General features: G+C 39.4%; 1 protein-coding gene across 6 annotated transcripts in view; it reads left to right on the forward strand.

Annotated features, from left to right (window-relative positions):
* The window catches only part of adcy3a (adenylate cyclase 3a), a 263,750-nt gene that overhangs the window by 75,744 nt on the left and 167,025 nt on the right, over window positions 1-20,981 (forward strand). For 5 of the 6 annotated variants that reach the window (XR_005281946.1, XM_038298655.1, XM_038298658.1 and 2 more), the window contains exons 9-12: window positions 11,480-11,599; window positions 14,076-14,218; window positions 16,888-17,049; window positions 17,157-17,244. Coding sequence is in view for 5 of the 6 variants with exons in the window: in XM_038298655.1 (XP_038154583.1) it covers window positions 11,480-11,599; window positions 14,076-14,218; window positions 16,888-17,049; window positions 17,157-17,244 (513 nt within the window). In the remaining variant the exon portion in view is untranslated. The remainder of the gene's footprint in view (window positions 1-11,479; window positions 11,600-14,075; window positions 14,219-16,887; window positions 17,050-17,156; window positions 17,245-20,981) is intronic. The other variant, XM_038298656.1, reaches the window with a different exon arrangement.

Genomic DNA, 20,981 nt, shown 5'->3' on the forward strand with positions numbered 1-20,981 from the left:
CTTTATGTACTTATATAATGTAATTTGTGAAAAGATTAGGTAACACTTGTGGCTCTCAGCACGTTTTATTTAGCTGGTCTGACAGCAAAAGTGGCCCTTTGGATAAGGCTGCAGACCCATAGACACTATGGCTTGGCCTTGCAGTCAAAATGGATCACTGTGGAGGCATCATGATTTCACTAGCTCTGGGATCCTGTCTGGGAGAACACTGCATGAAAAGTGAGATTTTCATCCCCGTAAACTCCCTGATTTTCGTCAGTTTCCGACAATTTGCAACCCGCGCTTGTCGCCGTTTGTCAGTGCCACAAATTGTCGGGAACGGACTCTGACATATGTGGAGAGCGATCAGCTGTACTAATGGCCCTAATTAGCATATGAATGCAGCGAACCCGCGCGGCTGGCCAGGTCTGGCTTGAATAACCTACTCAGTATTGGCTGAAACCACTATTCTCAAACAAGTAAAATCGCTCGTGATTGGCAGCAAAACCACACGTGGCCAGGCCAGGCTTGAATTTTCTTACTGAGTATTCGACGGAACCACTTCTTTTTAAACAAGTAAAATCGCTCGTGATTGGTTGGCATATATATATATATTTACATAAATATATATGTAAATATATATATATTTATATATATGTATATATAAATATATATACATTCATTTATATATATATATATATATATATATATATATATATATATATATATATATATATATATATATATATAAATAGATATATATATATTTATTTATATATATATTTATTTATTTATTCATATATTTATTCATTCATATATTTATTTATTCATATGCTGTGTATTTATGTTATCCTACACAACTACACAATTATTAGGCTACCATTAAGGACATGAATGAATTTATACAGGAAATGAACATTTGCCAGGAAGCTGTTTATGCAAAGAAAGAGCTTTATTAAAACAAACACAACTATATACAACGCGAGGATCTGCCCACACATGCGTATCCAAAAATTACAACTCCGTGAACTGTCCGTTTGCCTCCTCGGGGTTGTAGGTAACTGGCAGCATTCCCTCCGAGGCAGGTCCAATGTGCAGATGCCTACTGTGCGTGGCTCTGTACTTCGGCATCGCTTCTAACCGGGACTGCAGCTTAACACAGAGTTCAGAGAGATCCGGCCTACGAAATGGCAGCGGCCATTCCAGAGTTCCACTTCCTCATCAGCTAGCACACTTTGCCTCGATTCTAGCAGCTGTAAAAAAAAACAACAACAAATTAATCAGCACTATGCGATGGGATGCACTGCGTATGGACACAACACATCTATCAATGCACCTGAAAAATAGTCACCAAAAAGTCTTACTGTCTTTCTTTTCTGAATGCTTGGCAGCTTCTGCGCACAAGGTGTTCGTTGGCTGCGTATATCTGAAGCTCCTGCGTACCGCTTCATAATACGTCTTACAGGCAGCTGGAAAACAATTAAATGGGAGTGGTATGAATAATAGGAGGTCACCACCTCATTATGAGGCGAGATTAGTCTGTGAAAACAAAATGTACAGTTATGATCGGTATCCATCCGTATCTATTTCCTTTTACCGCAGAATGAAAGCATATTCTTTAACTCCGAGTTGTGAAGACGGCGTACTGCTTCCTGTGAATCACAAAAAATACACTTTAATAAAGCTTGTTCTTGCAAGGCTACTATTAGCCGTAGCTTTAGCTTTTAGCTTAGCAGGCACCAATCGAACATATATTTACCGCTAGCTTCTCTTCTTTGAGTTCGTCTCTCCTGCACAGTTGCTCGACTGCAGAGTCGCCATCGCGTCCAAGAGGAGTTGAAGGCGAGTTGAACGCTAGACGTCGTCCAGCCATTGATCACGTACCAGCAAAATCCAAACAAAGGAACTGGAGATAAAGTTCTTCTGAGTATAGCTCCTCCAATCACATACGAGGTCATTGTTATACGGAAGGACTCGCGAGAACAGCTGCGTCTATAATGTTTTTTTTTTTGTTTTTTTTTTTGCTTTATTGGCAATTCCCTGTAACAATACAGAGTAATTCAAACATCAAACAAAGATACACAGCAGTTGGTGACATTATAACTTAAAAAAAAGTGAGACATATAATGTAAAAAATAAATAAAAATAAAACAAGGGAAACAAACATATAAATAAATAAACAAATAAATAAAATAAACATAAAATAATAATAGCTAGGGGTTTACATTGAGTTTATGGTCATTTAACTTTTTGTAGCTTCCTGTCCAAAACAGTCTTTAAAGAAACATATTAGAAGATGCAATATTGTATATGTGAGAGAGGAGTTGCTGTAAAACAATGGTTTACCACAGATTTAAAACTAGTAATAGCATAAAGAAATATGAAAACTCTAAAACAGTCTTTAGACTTTTTATCAGCAATTACTGTGCGTAGCACAACTTGTGTTACAGAAAATAGCAGGCTTTGGAGATATGTTCTGGAGAATCTTGATTTATACCATACTACAGAACATTTCAAAAGGCTTCTGACTTTTTCTATGTTTATAGGTGAAAATAATAAAAACTACAAAAGAGCAACTTTGCTGTTCTCCCTAAATGTTGGGAAAATTATTTAAAAGTTTAATGCATAAGGGCGTGCTTTGGACACTGTTGTGGAGAAGTTTAAAGCTGGATTTGGAAACAAAAAGATTTCCCAAGCTTTAAAAATCCCAAGGAGCACTGTGCAAGGAATGCACATTTTACCTTGCTGATTCTGATTCACATTTTACCAACTGATTCTGATGAAAACTAATTTTTTAAATAAATTATTTTGTGTATTTTTTTACATAACATTTGCCATTGCTAATGGCATACACAGTAATCTAGCTTACTTTAATTAAATAAATCAATTCAAGCTAAAATGTAAGAGTCTATAATTAGGTCATACTGAGCCTGATCTATTTGTACCATCTATTTGGGGGATATTTATTGCCACACTTTGGGCCACTTAATATCAATTTAGCATCAAATAAATGAGGCAGCCTACCTCAGCATTGTTGCTGACACAACACAAAAAATACAACACAAAAAGAGAAAACACAACGGCAAATCAGAAAACACAACACAAAAAGAGAAAACACAACACAAAAAGAGACAACACAACACAAAAAGAGAAAACACAACACAAAAAGAGACAACACAACACAAAAAGAGAAAACACAACACAAAAAGAGAAAACAACACAAAAAGAGAAAACACAACGGCAAATCAGAAAACACAACACAAAAAGAGAAAACACAACACAAAAAGAGACAACACAACACAAAAAGAGAAAACACAACACAAAAAGAGACAACACAACACAAAAAGAGAAAACACAACACAAAAAGAGAAAACAACACAAAAAGAGAAAACAACACAAAAAGAGAAAACACAACGGCAAATCAGAAAACACAACACAAAAAGAGAAAACACCACACAAAAAGAGAAAACACAACGGCAAATCAGAAAACACAAAAAGAGAAAACACAACACAAAAAGAGAAAACACAACGGCAAATCAGAAAACACGACGGCAAATCGGAAAACCCAACACAAAAAGAGAAAACACAACGGCAAATCAAAAACCACAACACAAAAAGAGAAAACACAGCGACATTAACCAAAACGGAAATGCTAGGTACCCTCGGGCGACAGGAATCATCTCTGATTGGACAAAAGAACTGGTCCGTCCTTTGAACCAGAAAGACGGGGTTTGTTTCCATTTTTCCAAATCATGAGCGCCACAAATGACGAGGTACACGCTGCTATTAAGCAATACTTTGATGCCGGTGTTGTGTGAAAAAGTGAATGTCTGCAAGAATCTGATTGCGCTCGCGGGAGTGCGCACCGCAGCCCGCTAAGCGATAGCGTAAACCTGCTTTTCTCTGGATTAAACAGTCATGACATGCAGATACACACAGTTACATTATAATATAGGCCTAAATAAATTATAATATAGGCCTAATTAAAGATTCGAAAGCTTAACGTTTGTCACATAACGGCAGTTACGTGATAGACATGTTTCTATACTCGGTCTGATGACTTTGTGTAGCCCTGACATTGGAGACTACACTACAATAAATATGATTTACTGGAGGGTTTTCAATAAAGATATGATACCTTTTACAACAATCCTCGTGACTCTGCATTGTTTTTTATCTGATCTGGCCGTATATAGCACGAGTTTCCTATGTTTCTATGTGTTTTGCAGTTTTCAATTGGTTTTCCCCTGTCAAATATTGATTGAAGGCACAGTATAGTCACTCAAAGGTTATTTCTACCTAAATATGACTAGATTTCCTTCAGGAGATGCATGATTTAAAGATCTGAACTCACAAAACAGATTGGAACTCTTTTAAAGGACCATTACAACACAAAATATCCATTTTGACTTGCAAAAAATGTATTAAAGCCCAAATACTCTCATTCAAAAGGGATATCTGCCCAAATATGACTTGATTTCATTCAGAAGCATCTTATTTTAAATAGAACAAGTCCTTTTTAGGCAAAAATCACCTTTCTTCAACCACATTTGGCACATTTGGGGAGGTAAAAGATGATAAACAATAGAATCAAAGGGGTGATTCCATCTAACCAAGAAGAGCTTTTGTTCTCACCTGCCAAGTTCCAGATTCTCCATTAACATGATGCACCACCAGTTTCTCAAGTTTGGCATGTCTTTCTGAAAAATGCAGAGTAATAAACACAATATCACTAAACAGCATCCACAGATTTCTGTTTGATATCACTAAGTAGCTGTACTTACGATGGAGAAGTCATAGGGCGCATCCACCACAGTGTACAGGGCATACTATGAACAAAAAAAAAAAAAATCTTCCTTTTTTTTTTTTTTTAAAGGTTTACATTCAGCTGCATTTAACCAGACAACAGAACTATTAGTGCTCACATATAAAATTGTGAGCACTAAAATTGCATTTATCAAACCTATCAGTTGACAACAGCTCATTTTCACACAATGCTAAACTGTAAGAATTTGTTTGAGCCGAGGCCTGCAACTTGATGCATGCTGAGCAGTCGAGAGAGGTCTGGCTGCAAAACCGCAGTCTGTTTGTCTACAGTAAACTGAAACGAGCAGAGCATCAACCTGACTCTGTGTTAAATCTAAAGCAATGCAAATAAGAAATAACAAAAACTACGCTACCTACAATAAGTTAAACGGTTTTATGAAGCCAAGCATACTCGTTCGTGACCTTGTGCGTTTGTTTACCACCTCCAAACAATTAAACCTGTACAGTATTTCAACACACTGTAACATTCAGTAACCACACGTGCTTTACATATAACGTTACAGCGATACATTGCTGACAAGCATATGAAAGCCAGACATATTTTGCTTTGCGGTAAAAGTAAGAAATTAACTTACCATTGTTGCGGAGTCTCGCATGTTCAACAACCTTCTTCTTCGTCTAACAGGTGATGTCGGTTTGGGGGAGGTGGGCGTGGCTAAATTTGTTTATTTCCGGCCCTACGGTGGAGGTGGCCTGAGACAGGCGCCTGCACTGGTCTGACAGCTGCGGTGCTGCAGCCAGACTGTCTTGATAAATAGTGGTGTTTCAATGCTGTTGTCAGAGATGGCTGTGATCAACGCGCAAGTCAGTGAGCTGATTGGATACCGAGATACCGGTGATGGAATGACGTTGCATGAACCCCCCTCCCTCCCGAATGGACGGATGATCCACGGACCTTTATTGATTCAGTTATTTGTTTTGCCAAAAAGATTAATTATAATAATTTTTCATTAAATAATAGAGATGCAGATAAATAGAAATAAACAGTTCTCAGATAAGATTGAAGGTGTATCTATAACTGCGCCCATACAGTATGCAACAATTTTCATGAAATAAGATAATGCAGTCACGTTGTTAAATTAATTCATTAACTTAATTTTAACAGCCTGGATTAAGGAGGAAAAAAAAAAGTGCCACCTGGTGGTTGTCCGGGTACATTGCAGTTCTTTTTGAAATAAAAAAAACTGGCCTCAGGAAATACATTGTGATTCACGCAGGAATCATGCAGGAAACTCCATTTCCAACCAGTACCCACTGTACCCACAGCCCTTTCTGTTCCGGTCCCCCATCCGTTTCCCCTGGAGAATCTCTGAGGAAGGTGACAGTGGCAGGGGCTCTAGCCTGATTCGTAGCCATTAGCGCAGAACTCCTGAAAAAATACATTATATCCAGGGTTTCCCAAGGGGGGGGGGACAGGGTTCTATTCGCTTTAATTCCTTGTCCGAAAAGAACAGGAAGAATTAGACCCATTCTCGATCTCTCCCTCTTCAAAAAGAAGGTAATGGAGAGACGATTCCACATGCTGACAATCAGACAGCAGCTTGAGAACATTCACCAGAACGACTGGTTACCCTCTATATATCTGAAGCTCATGGACAGAAATGTAGCCTATACTTGCCCTCAGGGCTGTCACCAGGTCGTCACCAGGATATTTCAAATACCGATATTGCAAAAAATCTTACTTGACAAAAAAAAAAAAAAAATCCTGATACAGAACATCCTCAGATTCCAGCTTCCAAAACCTTACAATTCAGTTATAGAGAGGATCCCTTCCAGATATCACCACAACCCCCACCCCATCACAAATTCAAATGCTTTAAATTATATATTTACTGGCAAAATGAACTCACCTCCTTCTCTCTTTCTTTTCCCCTGACCTTGATGGCTTTCCAAAGCTGAGTTTAGTTTGTTTCAGCGTAGATTTCTTCATCTTGCCTCCATTTCCAGATTCCACCACTAAAAACTGGTAACCTATTCTATCTCGTGGTGTTCAGAGCATGAGCGGCTGACTTTTGCAAAGGAAAATCAGTAGGGATGCTCTAAGGAAAGTGGCTGATGGACCTACAGTTACTCAACCGGAACACTTTTAATAGGGCCTATATTTTCCAAAAATGAGCACAAACATATATTTGTTGAATGCTTTCCTATCATTGAGAACACAAGAATACCACAGTACACTGATATTTATAGTTTTAGACCAGGGGTGCCCAAACTTTTTTATACCAAGATCTACTTTTGAAGTTGATAGCATGCCGAGATCTATCAAGCCAAACACAAGGGATAGGCAGTATTTGCCTGCATTAAGTGCATTATTTATAAAGGACTCAAAAACATTAATGTATAAAAAATGAAGAATAACAGCCGATGCTGATGCCAACATCAATATATCATGCATCCCTACTATGGACACAACTTTAATTCCATCCATCCATCCATGCATGACTTCCCTTTAAGCTGCATCACTCATTATCCTCCTTCACAAGCAGCAAAATCAAATGTAGAAATTTGTGCCATATGTCATTAACAACCAAAGTCTATATATTGAACCTTATATTTCAAAAATCATTTATACACTGATTTGTATAATTTGTGCTTTAATTCTTGCAGGTTTCTAATATTTTAATTTTAATTCTGTGTCCTGTGAGTCGGGCTGTCTCTGCGTTGCTGGCACAGCTATTTCTGAGTCTTGCTGAGCTACAAAAGACAAAAAGATATGTTGAGTTTTATTATAGCATATCGTATTTTTTTCTTTTAAACTTGAGGATATATTTTATTGCATGTTGCATATTCCAGTAAATCTGTTTCACCTATAAATCTGCAGCTTTCCCTTATTGTGTCTCTGCTCTGCTTAAAAACAGATTTACCTGTCTACCAATATAATGATGCCAGAGAAAATCATTTTCAAGATATCAAGAAGCTCTCTAGTCTGATTCTCTATTCAATAAGAAAACAGATATGTGTTAATTTTAATCTGTAATTCTGAGTAATGGTCCTCTGAGAAGCCCAGCTTTTTTGATGTATATAAATGTACACTCTGTTGCCCTTTTTAGCTTAAAAAGCTCTGTATGTCTAAATAATGGATTTTTCGGTGGGGTCTCTAATTTTTTTAAACAACCAGTCTGCTAAATTTCACTGAAACCTATATCAAATAATAATTATGCTCCAAAGCGACAGATCCAACAACATTTTACCGAAAGGTGGGACTTGAGGGCAGCGGGAGAGCAAGGAAAAAACACGGACTGATAATGCTCTGAACACAGACAGCTGCACCCAACCCCTGCTACATTTGGCTAAAGTAAATCAGAGAAAAGGGGGGGGGGGGATACGGAAATGATTGGCGGGGACTGTCCCCTTCGTGCCCAAAGTTGGTGGGGACATGTCCACACCGGCGCTTCAGAAAGTTAAGCTAGTGTGATAGAATGTAATGTCGAATGCAATTTCCGTTCAGTTTTAAAAGATCATAAGGTTATTGGGGATTTTATTTTATTTTTATAGAAATGAGAATGCATGCTGATCTTTACATCAATCAAAGTCAGACCAATTTTCATCATATAGTTTGACAGTTCTCTGCATTAAAAAACAAAAAAAGAAGAAAAAAGGGAATATACAGAGGACATGACCTCAGCGTTCTCTATGCTGGTTACAGGGCTGCTTGCCCTCTGTCTATAATTCTTCTGGATTGGAGCATCCAGAAAAGCTCAGAGCTCACTCCACCAAAGGGATCTCATCCTCCACAGCGCTGCATGGAGGAATAACAGTGGAGGACATTGGCACGGCCGCTTCCTGGTCATCTCCGTGCTCGTTTATCAGGTTTTACCTGCACAATGTTTGTGCTTTCTCCAAGACTCATTCTGTTTTTAGAGTTCTAACAGAATGATCATTAAGCTCACCTGGACAACCTCCTCCCACCTCAAGTGGGAAGGTTTATTCGGTTGGGGACTTCTACTATTATTTGTGTTGATCATACTCTCTCTGTGACCAGAGATGACGAAGAAACAGAAACAAGCAGGCATGGTTATGTTGCAGCATTATGCATGGGTCAGCTGCTGTTTCCTTTGGGTTCCTGGCACCTTGGGGGTTGTTCACCTGCTCCATTCATTGTTAGAAGGTTAATTCAATTCAATTCAGTTTATTTATATAGCGCCAAATTCACAACACATGTCATCTCAAGGCACTTTACAGGTCAACCAGATCATACAGTCAAATTGATACAAAGTTTTCTATCTAAGGAAAACCAGTTGATTGCATCGACTCATTGACTCAAATACAATCCCCCACACTAAGCATGCTTGTAGCGACAGTGGAGAGGAAAAACTCCCTTTTAACAGGAAGAAACCTCCAGCAGAACCAGGCTCAGTGTGAGCGGCCATCTGCCGAGGCCGACTGGGGTTCAAGGAGACAGAAGCAGAGATACAAAAAGCAGCTGTAAACGGCGGCCCCGTCCAGGAAACACACAGCCAGGCAGACGAGCTCCAAGGCAGCTCCCATGTCAGAGGACGAAGAGAGCACATCCACTCAGTCACGGTCAGAGAAACAGGACCACACTGGAAAACAGGCCGATCTCCAACATCTATAAACAAGGGTGTTGATAGAAGCAGCACAGCTGATGTTTCTTTCCAGGATGGCGTCACAGCCAAACAGGAACAGACGAGGCAAAGCTACTCTGAGGAAAAGCAGAGAGAGCAGAAGGTTAGAGATTGAACTAACAGATTCTGCAGAATAGGAGAACAGAGAGAGAATGAAGCAGAATGATGAAATGGGGGTCCCTATGTCCTCCAAAAGTCTAAGCCTATAGCAGCATAACTATAGAGATAGCTCAGGATAACCTGAGCCACCCTAACTATAAGCTTTATCAAAAAGGAAAGTTTTAAGCCTAGCCTTAAAAGTAGACAGGGTGTCTGCCTCACGGACTAAAACTGGTAGTTGGTTCCACAGCAGAGGAGCCTGATAACTAAAAGATCTGCCTCCCATTCTACTTTTAGAAATTCTAGGAACCACTAGTAAACCTGCAGATTGAGAGCGAAGTGCTCTGTTAGGAACATAAGGAACAATCAGATCTCTGATATAAGATGGAGCTTGGCCATTTAAGGCTCTATATGTGAGAAGGAGGATTTTAAATTCTATTCTTGATTTAACAGGAAGCCAATGAAGAGAAGCCAGGATAGGCGAGATATGATCTCTCTTTTTAATTTTCATTAGAACTCTGGCTGCAGCATTTTGGATCAGCTGAAGGCTTTTAACTACAGTTTGTGGACTTCCTGATAGTAAAGAATTACAATAGTCCAGCCTTGAAGTAACAAATGCATGGACTAGTTTCTCAGCATCACCCCTGGACAGGAGATTTCTAATTTTTGCAATGTTCCTCAGATGAAAGAAGGAAATTCTAGAAACCTCTTTGATATGGGATTTAAATGACAGGTCCTGATCAAAAATAACACCAAGATTTTTTACTTTATTATCTGAAATCAGTTTAATCCCATCCAAATGAAGTGACTGGCTAATCAGTTTCTTTTTCAGAGACTCTGGTCCAAAGACTATAACTTCTGTTTTGTCTGCATTCAGGAGCAGAAAGTTAAGAGTCATCCAGGTTTTTATGTCTTCAAGACATGCCTGTAATCTATGTAATGGGTTGGCTTCATCTGGATTTATAGACAGATATAGCTGGGTATCATCAGCATAACAGTGGAAATTAATCCCATGCTGTCTAATCATTCTACCGATTGGGAGCATGTATAAAGTAAAGAGAATTGGTCCTAGCACTGATCCCTGTGGTACTCCACAGGTAACCTTTGAGCGTGTTGAAGATCTATCATTAACACTGTTCATAACTTGTCCTCTTCTTCCTCAGCAGCCGGTTTGGTCTTAACCTCTGCCCAGACCTCTCCATTGTGGTGTCCACCACGACAGAGAGGATGACAGCTAAATGACTGAAGATTGTTATCTCCGTTAGCCTTTGGTCTGTTGTACTCATTGTTACTGTTAGTTTGTCTCCGCTGTTCATAGACTCAGGTCTGTCATTCAGCCTCTGCCCTGAACACAGTGGTTTCTCATCTATGTGGTTTAGCTGCGCATGGTGCTTCTAGGTGAGCAAAAACGCACAGTGGAGCCTGAGTTGAGGCCCCTTGTGAGAACAGGTGGCTTAGGCTTGTGGTCCATTTGGACCCAGTGAGGCATGGAACTCATCCTGCTTCGCCTTTATCCCACTAGCGAGAGCCTTAAAGGGTGAAGCCTTTATGAAATAGAATTGGTTATGTATTGTAACCCCAGATTCTATAAATATAGGCATAGCACTTTAAGTTGTGAGGCTCACTGGTTCCTAAAGGGCTGAAGAAAAATTGCTATTTGGGAGCTGATTATCTGGTCTCGCTGTTATTTATACTGATTGGATTGGGGCCCACATAGCAGGTAGGTGTGGACTAAAGGTTTGGCGCTAGTGAGAGCCTTAAAGAATATGCCTATATTCATAAAATCTGGGGTTACAGTATGTAACCAATGTTTCTGTTTTTAGCTTGTAATTAGTATGTATCACAAGATGGTTGAGAGATTTGATTCTTAAAACTTTTACATTTTTTTACTTCTAAAAGTTGTGAAATAGGGTTTTTGATTTCTAAACATCACATCCAAATGACTAATATAACATACAGTCATTGTTACATTTTTGTTATTTTCTTAGAAGCTCTCCGTTACCTCTCCCAATGGAAATTCCCCACCATTAATCAACACAACAGACTGTAATGGAAGTGTGGAGGGTACCAGAAACACACCTGAGGAACCAGAAGAGTTGGACACAAGGGTAAATAAGTCGGGTCAAAAAACAATAGAGCTGAGCAAAGGTACTAAGAGGTGGTCATTGGTCCCCCACCTGCAGAACCATGTGGAGGTGATTGTCCGCCATGACCCCACAAGAGGAATTGTCAGTTTTAGGACAAAGGTGTTGATCAAGTTTAAGTTGGTGTTAGGGCAAGGTATGATCCCGTAATGCAGGGGTGCCCAACCTTTTTTAAACCAAGATCTACTTTTGAAGTTGATGGCATGCCGAGATCTACCAAGCCAAACACAAGGGATGGGCAGTATTTGTTTTTTATTTGCACAGGTGGAGAATAAACAGTAAGTCCAAAAAATGAGGAAATTATCAATTGTTTCAAAAAATAGGTTGCAAAAACAGAACTTAACAATTTCATAAGAACTTCACACCATATCACTCACTCACTCACTCACTCACTCACTCACTCACTCACTCACTCACTCACTCACTCACTCACTCACTCACTCACTCACTCACTCACTCACTCACCAAAACTATAGAAAAGAGCAGTCAAGATCTCCAGACAAAGGCTGTGCAGACAAAAAATCTAAATACACCAATTGATACACACACACACACACACACACACACACACACACACACACACACACACACACACACACACACACACACACACAGTCCAGTAAAGAGAAAACAAAAAACGTTAGAACTGTAAATTTACAGTCATATGTTTATATCACTGTTTATATATACATATATATTATATATATATTTTTTTATTTTTTATTTTTTTTACTACTTTTCAAGGCTGCACTTTAAAAAAATATGAAATTGTCCAGAGAACTGTTCCAAACTGAATTTCTTTTTGTTTTACACTTGTGTTATCAAAATGAAAAATAAAATCTGTCTAACTCTAAGATCACTTCAAAGCAGGAAGAAGGAGAAAGAAAGTCCACTATTTTAGGATGATAAACTCCACTGGGCATTGGCAGAGAAACTGGCAGATGGATTAAGATTCAACAGCAGACATCCCAAGTTCCAAAAACTAATTTCATGGATGTCATGGTCCGCAGGATTATTAGTCCAGATGCAGAGCATACACACGGAGGCAGAGGTAAAGTCCAAAGATTTATTGCTTAAAAACAGGGTTCTGGAAGGCAGAGAGAATAAACAGGTCAGGTTCAGGTACCGGTACAGGTTTCCGAAACAGACAGGCAGGGTGGCTCGGGCTTGCTAAACAAAACAATCCGGCTTCGAGTGACGCTCTCTTCCAGCTTATGTAGGGAGGGCTAATCAGTTGATGGGGAACAGCTGTCAACACTGAACCCAAGCTCCGCAGGAATAGATCCACGGCGCCGTCCGGATCCTAACAATGGAGATGCTTAAACCCCCCGACCCAACTTAAATTTATTAAAAATATATAAAATTCCTAAATTATAAATGTATATTGACCTCATAAGAAATAGAATTTTAATTGAACCTTATTGAAAAGAAATTTTCCTTCATGCAGCTCTCAGGGCAAGGGATATTTGCAGACAGGAAAACAGATTGAGCTGGGCACGGAATAAAGGCCTCTGAAAACTCTTGTCCCAAACAGAGCAAGCGATCTTCATCGCAACGTTCATGACATGCTTCATATTTAAATTATTGCCGCACTGTTGTTGATGAATGAATGCATGCAGTGGTAGCTCCAAAAATCCGGGAAAGTTTCAGACAGCTTGAACAGAGCAACGAATCCAGCAGTGTGCCCAACCATAGATGGAGCCCCATCAGTTGTGATAGATGTCATTATTTCATTATCTCTGCAGATTCCTCTTCCCACTTTAGAGTCCCTGGTAACAACCTAGCAACCGTGGCAAACCATGCCCAGCAATCAGCATGCATAAAAAAAGGTTCCCTGCATACTTTTTATTTTTCACCTTATTATTATGAAAATATACATTGGCCTCTCGTGATCAATGATTTGATTAGTGTTTTTTACAACTTTTTTTTGTCATAGCTAGAAATAAGTCTACATTGTAAAACTTCTCACGATCGACTGGTTGGGCACCCCTGCCATAATGGTTAGGTATAGGGTAAAGGTATGTATAATTCTGTAAGTGGAATGATGCAAAATCATTGTTACTTAACATTAATTTAGAGATTAGTTTGGACCCCTGGTTTGGACTTACCTCCATAACTGCTCAAAACATCAGTAAGTAAATACAATTGTTTTCAGTTTATTTATCAAATGCTACTGATGCATCAAATTTTCCTATTGAGGAAATTCTGCTCTATTCTGTAGACCTTATGAAAGCTTATATCAACAAGGAAATAAAAGATTTAGGTGTGTATTTTAGTGAGCACCAAAAAATTCAGAACTGAATAACTTATTCAAAAAAGTATACAATATGTTTTCTTGACATGGTAACAAATATAAGATGAACAGACCAGCAAATAAATTAGAAATAAATATTGGCATATATTTTTTTTAAGTATGTAATTTATTTTTGTTGGAATTCAGGTAGTAAATCCATCCTTCCCTAATCCACGGCGAAGGCTTCGGCTGCGGGACCTGGCTGAAAAGGTGATTGATGCTCAGGAGAATGAGCAAGAACTCAACAAACTGCTTAACGAGGCACTATTGGAGAGAGAGACTGTTCAAGCGTAAGTTTACATGTTTTCCTTTCAAAACAGAAATTAGTTAATAACCCAATCTACATGCAGGAACTTTCTGTGTTTAGAATAAAGTAACTCATAGAATATATATAGGCTGGTCATAAAAGCAATTAAGGGTGGATTTCTAAATCACAAGGTTGGGGCATGGTGGTGATGCAGAGGTAACCCATTTACAGAAGCTTTGGTCAACGCGGTGGTCACAGGTTTCATTCACAATTTGATGACCTTTGCCATATATGTCTTTGCCCTCTTTCTATTTACATTTCTTGTCTGTCCACTGTCAGAAAAAGTAAATAAAGGCTACTAGTGGCTAAAAATAATGCTAAAAAAAAACACACAGACATGTTTTTTTTTAATCAACGTAAATCTTTAAGTTTATTACGTTGAAGACCTATACTCCAACGTACTACCCGTAATTCTCCCATTTGCGTAGTCTTTCAGCATTGATGGTTCTTTTGCATATTGTTACATGATTGCCAAAAAAAAACATTAGAATATTGTTTTGACAATCATTGAGATTGTTTTACACTCTGTCTCTCTCTCAAGATTTTGGTGTTAACCTGTCATTGTCATAATTGAAGGTGACTCTGGACGAGAGCAACTACAGAGGCAGGTGAAGGTTTAATGCTACGTTCACACCGGACGCAGCAAAATCAGCAAAATCGCGTCTGCTGCCTAATTTTTGCTGCTTGTACTAGTTAGTTCTGACGCGCGGCTTAAGCAGCTTTGCTGCTCTGGCTGCGCGGTGCAAAAGTGTGTCTGACGCGTGTTGGGCGGAGCTACTCTATCCTTTCTCTGCCTTGCAGCTATATTTGCTGTGATCAGTGGGAATAAAGTAGTTTTAATATGTTTTTAAGTGAGAAAATACACCTGAAAACGTAATCAGTGCAGTCAGTTCATTCAGATTATTATACTGCTTTCCAATATTTTTTCTGTCGGAGCCGCTCAGACCCCCACATACCAGCGGTGCGCCGACAGTAGGAATCCCTTCATCAGCAGCCTCTGGCTGGGTCGCCTCCTCGTGGTTCACCGCGGCAGCTGGTAGGTGTTTTTTATCTAAATAAAAGCCAACATATTCTGCCGGCAGATTTCTGCATTTTAAGTTAATTTAGGCGTCAATAAACTGTTTAAGAGGAGTGATCATAGCGCTCTGATCATCAGCGCTGTGTCTCTCTCCCTGCCAGCTCCCAGATCAGCTTCTCTGATTGGTTGACGCGGCGTGTCGAGCAGCACAAATGTTATTTTTCCATCTCGAGCAGCAGCGCGTTTGTGGCGCGTCAGATGCTTAAACGCGCTGCGCCTGCTGCTCAAAACGCGCCGTGGGACCTTTTGCTGCGCCTTGACGCGCATCAACCATTGACTTTGCATGTAAACTCGCTGCTTCTGTCGCGCCAGCTGCGTCCGGTGTGAACGTAGCATAAGGGGTTTATTGAAAAAACAAGATAGTGGATGTGAACTGGAAGCTGTACGGACTGGTGAGGTGCTTCTGGGCTTCTGCAGAGAAGATGAGACTGGTGAATGTGAGGAAACAGTTGCTGGAGGATTATGGTGGGCTGACACTCACTGTAGAGAGGCTGTGGTCCGATCTTGGCTGGAGTGTCCCCGGTGGTCCGAGTGCTGACCAGTACTCTCTCCCTGGTTGGTGGTTCGAGGGTGGACAGGCAGGTGAGCGCGGGTAGGAGGGCTGAGCGGTGGATAACCCGGGTTCCTGGTTGTTTTCAGACGGGGGGGTCCAAGGTATATGGTTTACGGCTGGGTCCAGTGGTCAGAAACAGGGGTTCTGCAACAAAACTTTCAGAGCAGGATTTAGGCAAGGGTTTTAGAATCTCTAGGACAAGGTTTGGGTTTGGTCTGTACCAACGCAGTGGCGTTAACGAACTGAAGCCCTCCTCCTGGTTCCAGCTCCTTAAGAAGGGTGGTGATCAGCTCAGATGTAGTGCACCTGCCCGTCCATCCCTGCTGAGGAGAGAGAGAGAGAGAAAATCTGGCCTGCACCCAGATACAGCCCAGAGTGTGACAGTCATGCACAACATCCTGGTGGTCATCGTGGAGAGAAATGTGATTTTGAGAAACCTTTAATATTTTACAGACTTTGATCTAAGATCTTAAGTCATTTCATACTGAAAGTTTGTGATGTAATTGAGATGTACAAAACTGTGCGTATGTGTCACCACACGGTTAAACTTCATACATCCCAATTTGCGTATAATTTAACCTAGCTAATGATGGATTTTCACTCGCCAAATCTCCTACCCCTAAATATATGCTCAAATAATAACACAGGGAAGGCAAAGACTTGTTAAAGTGGCTGAAAAGAAAGTCTGTCTACACTTCTATTTTACATTGTTTGTATCAAATCTTAAGTGCTAAGTCAGTCTTGAGCTCATTCATAAAAAATAAAAAAAAACAGTTATTATTATATTATCATATAACAGTTACCAAAGTTTTGGGTCAGAAGACATAAGTCCCTGGATGTTTTTAGGGACTTACCAACTATACAATATTTCAAATTTATTTATCTTATTTCATATGACCTTAAAACCGAGAGAAATCATCTTTAACCATTGACATTAAAATTAGGTTGTATTGTTTTTCAAACCTGCTTGGATCTGCCCTGACTTGGAACCTTGATCAGCATTTATTGAATGTCTTTGCAGTCTGAAGGGAAAACGCACAAACAAGCTCTCCTTGAGGTTTCTAGATCCTGATCTAGAGGTTCGTTTCTCTGTTGAGAAGGAGAAGCAGAGTGGTGCCGCCTTCTGTTGCTCCTGTGTAGTTCTTCTCTTTACTACAGTGATGGAGGCCCTCATAGAGCCCAAGTAGGTTTTATACAATACTATTGCTATTTACACTTTGTTATTGAGATCTGGTTTGTTTGGGTGTACATGTTCTCAAATTCTTTTTTTTTGTGCCTTCTTTTAAACAGGCTGTTTATAAACTACATCACCTTCGCAGTGGGAGAGATTTTGCTGCTTATCCTGACAAGCTGCTCTCTTGCTGCTATCCTTCCTGGAGTGAGTTATAAACCTATTTCTAGAGGTTTAATATTGATATCACTTCTTTCAAAACTTGTATCTAGTTCTGAAAAGCTTTGAAATAGTTGCTCTGACAGCTTGCATCACCAAAAACACAAGGTAAAATCAGTAAATCTTATTCGCATTGAAAATACAAACCTACTGAAAATATTGCTGTAGGCCTGTTCATACTATAAATACTGCAATAGATATTGCTTCTTCTGAAGTAATCAGACCATGGGAGCATAACGGTCAAAAGACTGTAAATGTCATCTGTCTTTGTTTCTACTCTACGGACATTTTTTACAGACCTCTACTGACTTTTCTTTTAATGTTTTTCTATATATCCAGACCCACCTGCTGGCTAATCACAACCCAACCTGAGTTAAAAAATGTATAAATAACTGCATGTTGTCCAACGACCATGTCAAACTTCACTTGCCCCGCTTCTCCTGTTAATACGCTAAAGCCCTCCAGAGTGTCTGGTACCAGGCTTCTCGTGATCTAAATTAGCCAATGAGCTGTCAGTCTGGGTTGCTGCTGCTAACTACTTGTAGACACAACAGGCAAACCTGGGGCAAGCCGGGCGATGGGAAAGAAGGAGAAGACGATGAGAAAAAGAGCAGAGAAAGTGTGGACTGTTGGAAGAACTGCTTTGAACTGGTGAAAAAAAAGTGAAATTATCTTAATCTTAAATGACAATCATTAAACAAATTAACAAAATGAGCAAATCACAAAAGCAAGAAGAAGAAATCATGCAACATATTTAAAATGTGGAGTCCATGGCCTTCCCCCCATAGTGGAGCTCCCGATGGTACCATGCAATCGGTCCATGATTATGTCAGCCACATTGTCCCAGTTGACGTCACTCCAACACCCCCAGAAAAGAAAGCACAAAATATATTAAGAATTTGACAAAATTAAATATAAAAATTTTAACCAAATGTGCGCGCTACAATTGGAACTAATGTCTTCAATATTGTAAAAATAAACAAAACAATACATTTATGATGCTGTGTATTAAAACTTATGAAAAAATGGTTGTGTGTTGGGTTACTGACCATGTGACCATCACACTTCTCTTTAGCTGATCATTCTATCAGTGTTCCTATTGTCCCCGCTCTCATTCAGTCTTCTTTCTGTCAGTCTTCTAATCTTTTTCCTTTCCTCTTCTTTCATCTTATTTTAATAAAACAGAGACATAACATAGTCAAAATACCTTCCAAACACATATAATCTTATACATATTATGATTATTATGATTGCTCTTGTTATCTCACATGATTAAATACTAAAAAGGCTAATCACCACAATATTTGGAGTATAAACAACACAATAAATTAACTTTATACAGTTGGTTATCCTTCAGCCTTCGGCGCTTTGTTTTTGGCAACAAGCTAAATTACCTTAGCTTTACTAAATTCAAGGGATTCCCACATAGCCTAAAATTATCTATGGAGAATTTCAACCAGGGCAAGGCAGGCATCAAAGCTGGCAAGCTTTTTGTCAATGGCATCCAGAATGTCCGTTCATTTTTTTTTCTGGCTTCGGCTTCAGGTGTTGCGTTGTTGGCCCGTGATTTCCGGGTTTTTCCGATCATGATGTTGTTTAAGCACTCATCCACAAAACTGTCAGGCTCTCCAAAGTGTCCTCATCCAGTTTGAGTAGAAAAATAGAATATTAAGCTTATAGTATAATTGTTAAGTGTTAATACGCTAGGTATATATTAATGGATTTGTTTTACCAGAATTAGACAATTTTGTTTATGTCATTTTTTCTCACACTTAGCTCTCGCGAGATCTGTCAGCTACTCTTCCAGTCCTCTAATCTGAGTTGCTGTTAACCTGTAAATTCTTAGGCTGGTGACTAGGATTAACTTATCTTCCGCAGCAGAGGTCACTCTTGGTTTTCCTTTCCTGGGGTAGTCCTCATGTGTGCCAGTTTCTTTGTAGAACTTGGATCGTTTTTGCAACTGCTTTTGGGGACACTTTCAAAGCTTTGCCAATTTTTCAGACTGACTGACCTTAATTTCTTAAAGTAATGACGGCCACTTGTTTTTCTTTACTTAGCTGTTTTTTTCTTGCCATAATACAAATTCTAACAGTCTATTCCGTAGGACTATTAGCTGTGTATCCATCTGACTTCTGCACAAAACAATCTGATGGTCTCTCAAGGTGTTTTAAGCAGTAATCAAAGCAAAAGGTGGCTTCTTTGAAGAACCTAGAAACAAAAGTTGTTTCAGTTGTTTTTTTTAAGTATATAATTCTACATGTGTTAATTCATAGTTCTGATGCCTTCAGAGGGAATCTACAATTTTCATGGTCAAGAAAATAAAGAAAAAACAATTTGAAAGAGAAGGTGTGTGCAAACTTTTGGTCTGTACTGTACCTGGCCCTTCTCAAATAAAAAGAGCGTCCATGCTAAATAATGCCAAAACACTCTAATGGCAATAGGGACAAGCAACGATAGACACATTTACTGAGGGAATTGTTCTTAGATGATATTTTTGTTCCTCCTATTTTATTTCATGCCATCTGTGGCCAGATTGTGATGTTCTTTCAAGCTTTAAAAAAATGGAACATGACCAAATGACTGACAGGTGTCTGCGTACAAAGATCCACCTTAATGTCTTTCTGCTTTGCTAATGTCATGGTTCTGCCAGGTTTCATAATTGAAGTAGCTGTTTAACGTTTGTTTGGACTTTTCAGTCCATCAGTGGCTACGGTGGCATAGGATGCAGCTGGAGGGTTGTTGGTTCTTCACTTGCATTGCCTACTGATGGTGGTCAGAGGGACAGGTGACGCCAGTGTGTGGCAGCCTTGCTTCTGCCAGTGAGCAGGAGGGAAGCTGTGTCTATGATTAGGCCTGTCACGATAACCAATTTTGCAGAAAGATTGTCTCAAAAATTATTGCGATAAACAATAATATTGTTTGAAGACCATTTAACACTGATTTAATGGAAATGACGTAATAATGCATGCGATTTCCTGCCAAAGATAAACACGCTTTATTTTCAACAGAACACTTAACATTGGAACTGGTTAACAAAATAAAATGAGAAATAAAAATCAAATGGGCTCTCAGTCTCTGTTAACTAAAAATACAATTTAATAAAAACTAAACACAAGATAAAAGTGGAAATAAATACGTATGTAAAACATATCAAGTGGGGATTTGTATGTTTTCTGGGGAATTCATACTGTCTATCAAATGTCTGCAACATTTTTCGAAATGCCGGCTTTTCAACAATATTAAATGGAAGCATCTCTTTAGCAATTAAATGAACTACGCTTTCTGTGAGCACCCGCCACTTTGTCCCGTCCTTTTTGTTTGCTGCCTGTAGATGAATTGCTTCAGTGATGGTGGACTGTCGCAAACTGGAAGACGCAGGCGGGCCATCGCTTGTACTTTTTGTCCCCAGCTGGAGAAACTTTTCTGAGTGTTTGTGCTTTAGGTGCATGTGTAGGTTGGTTTTATTGCTGCTCTTAGTTGCTACTGTTTTATGACAAATGTGATGTACTGGCTCCCATAGGTTCAGCGGTTCACCTCGGTTACTTGGTTTGAATCCGCAATACTCCCACACTGCGGCTGTCGCGCTCGGTTTTCAAACCAGTTCCATTTCGAGCTTTTCCCCCCAACATAAGATGTGTTTTTTTACTTCATTAACTCCTATAACTCCTCATGGGGCTCTAAAGCTGCAGAAGTAGAAAATGATGCGCGCTGACTACCTGATGCGA

This window comes from Cyprinodon tularosa, unplaced genomic scaffold (genome assembly GCF_016077235.1).
Source record: "Cyprinodon tularosa strain WSP-4 unplaced genomic scaffold, ASM1607723v1 ctg411, whole genome shotgun sequence".
Lineage (NCBI taxonomy): Eukaryota > Metazoa > Chordata > Actinopteri > Cyprinodontiformes > Cyprinodontidae > Cyprinodon > Cyprinodon tularosa.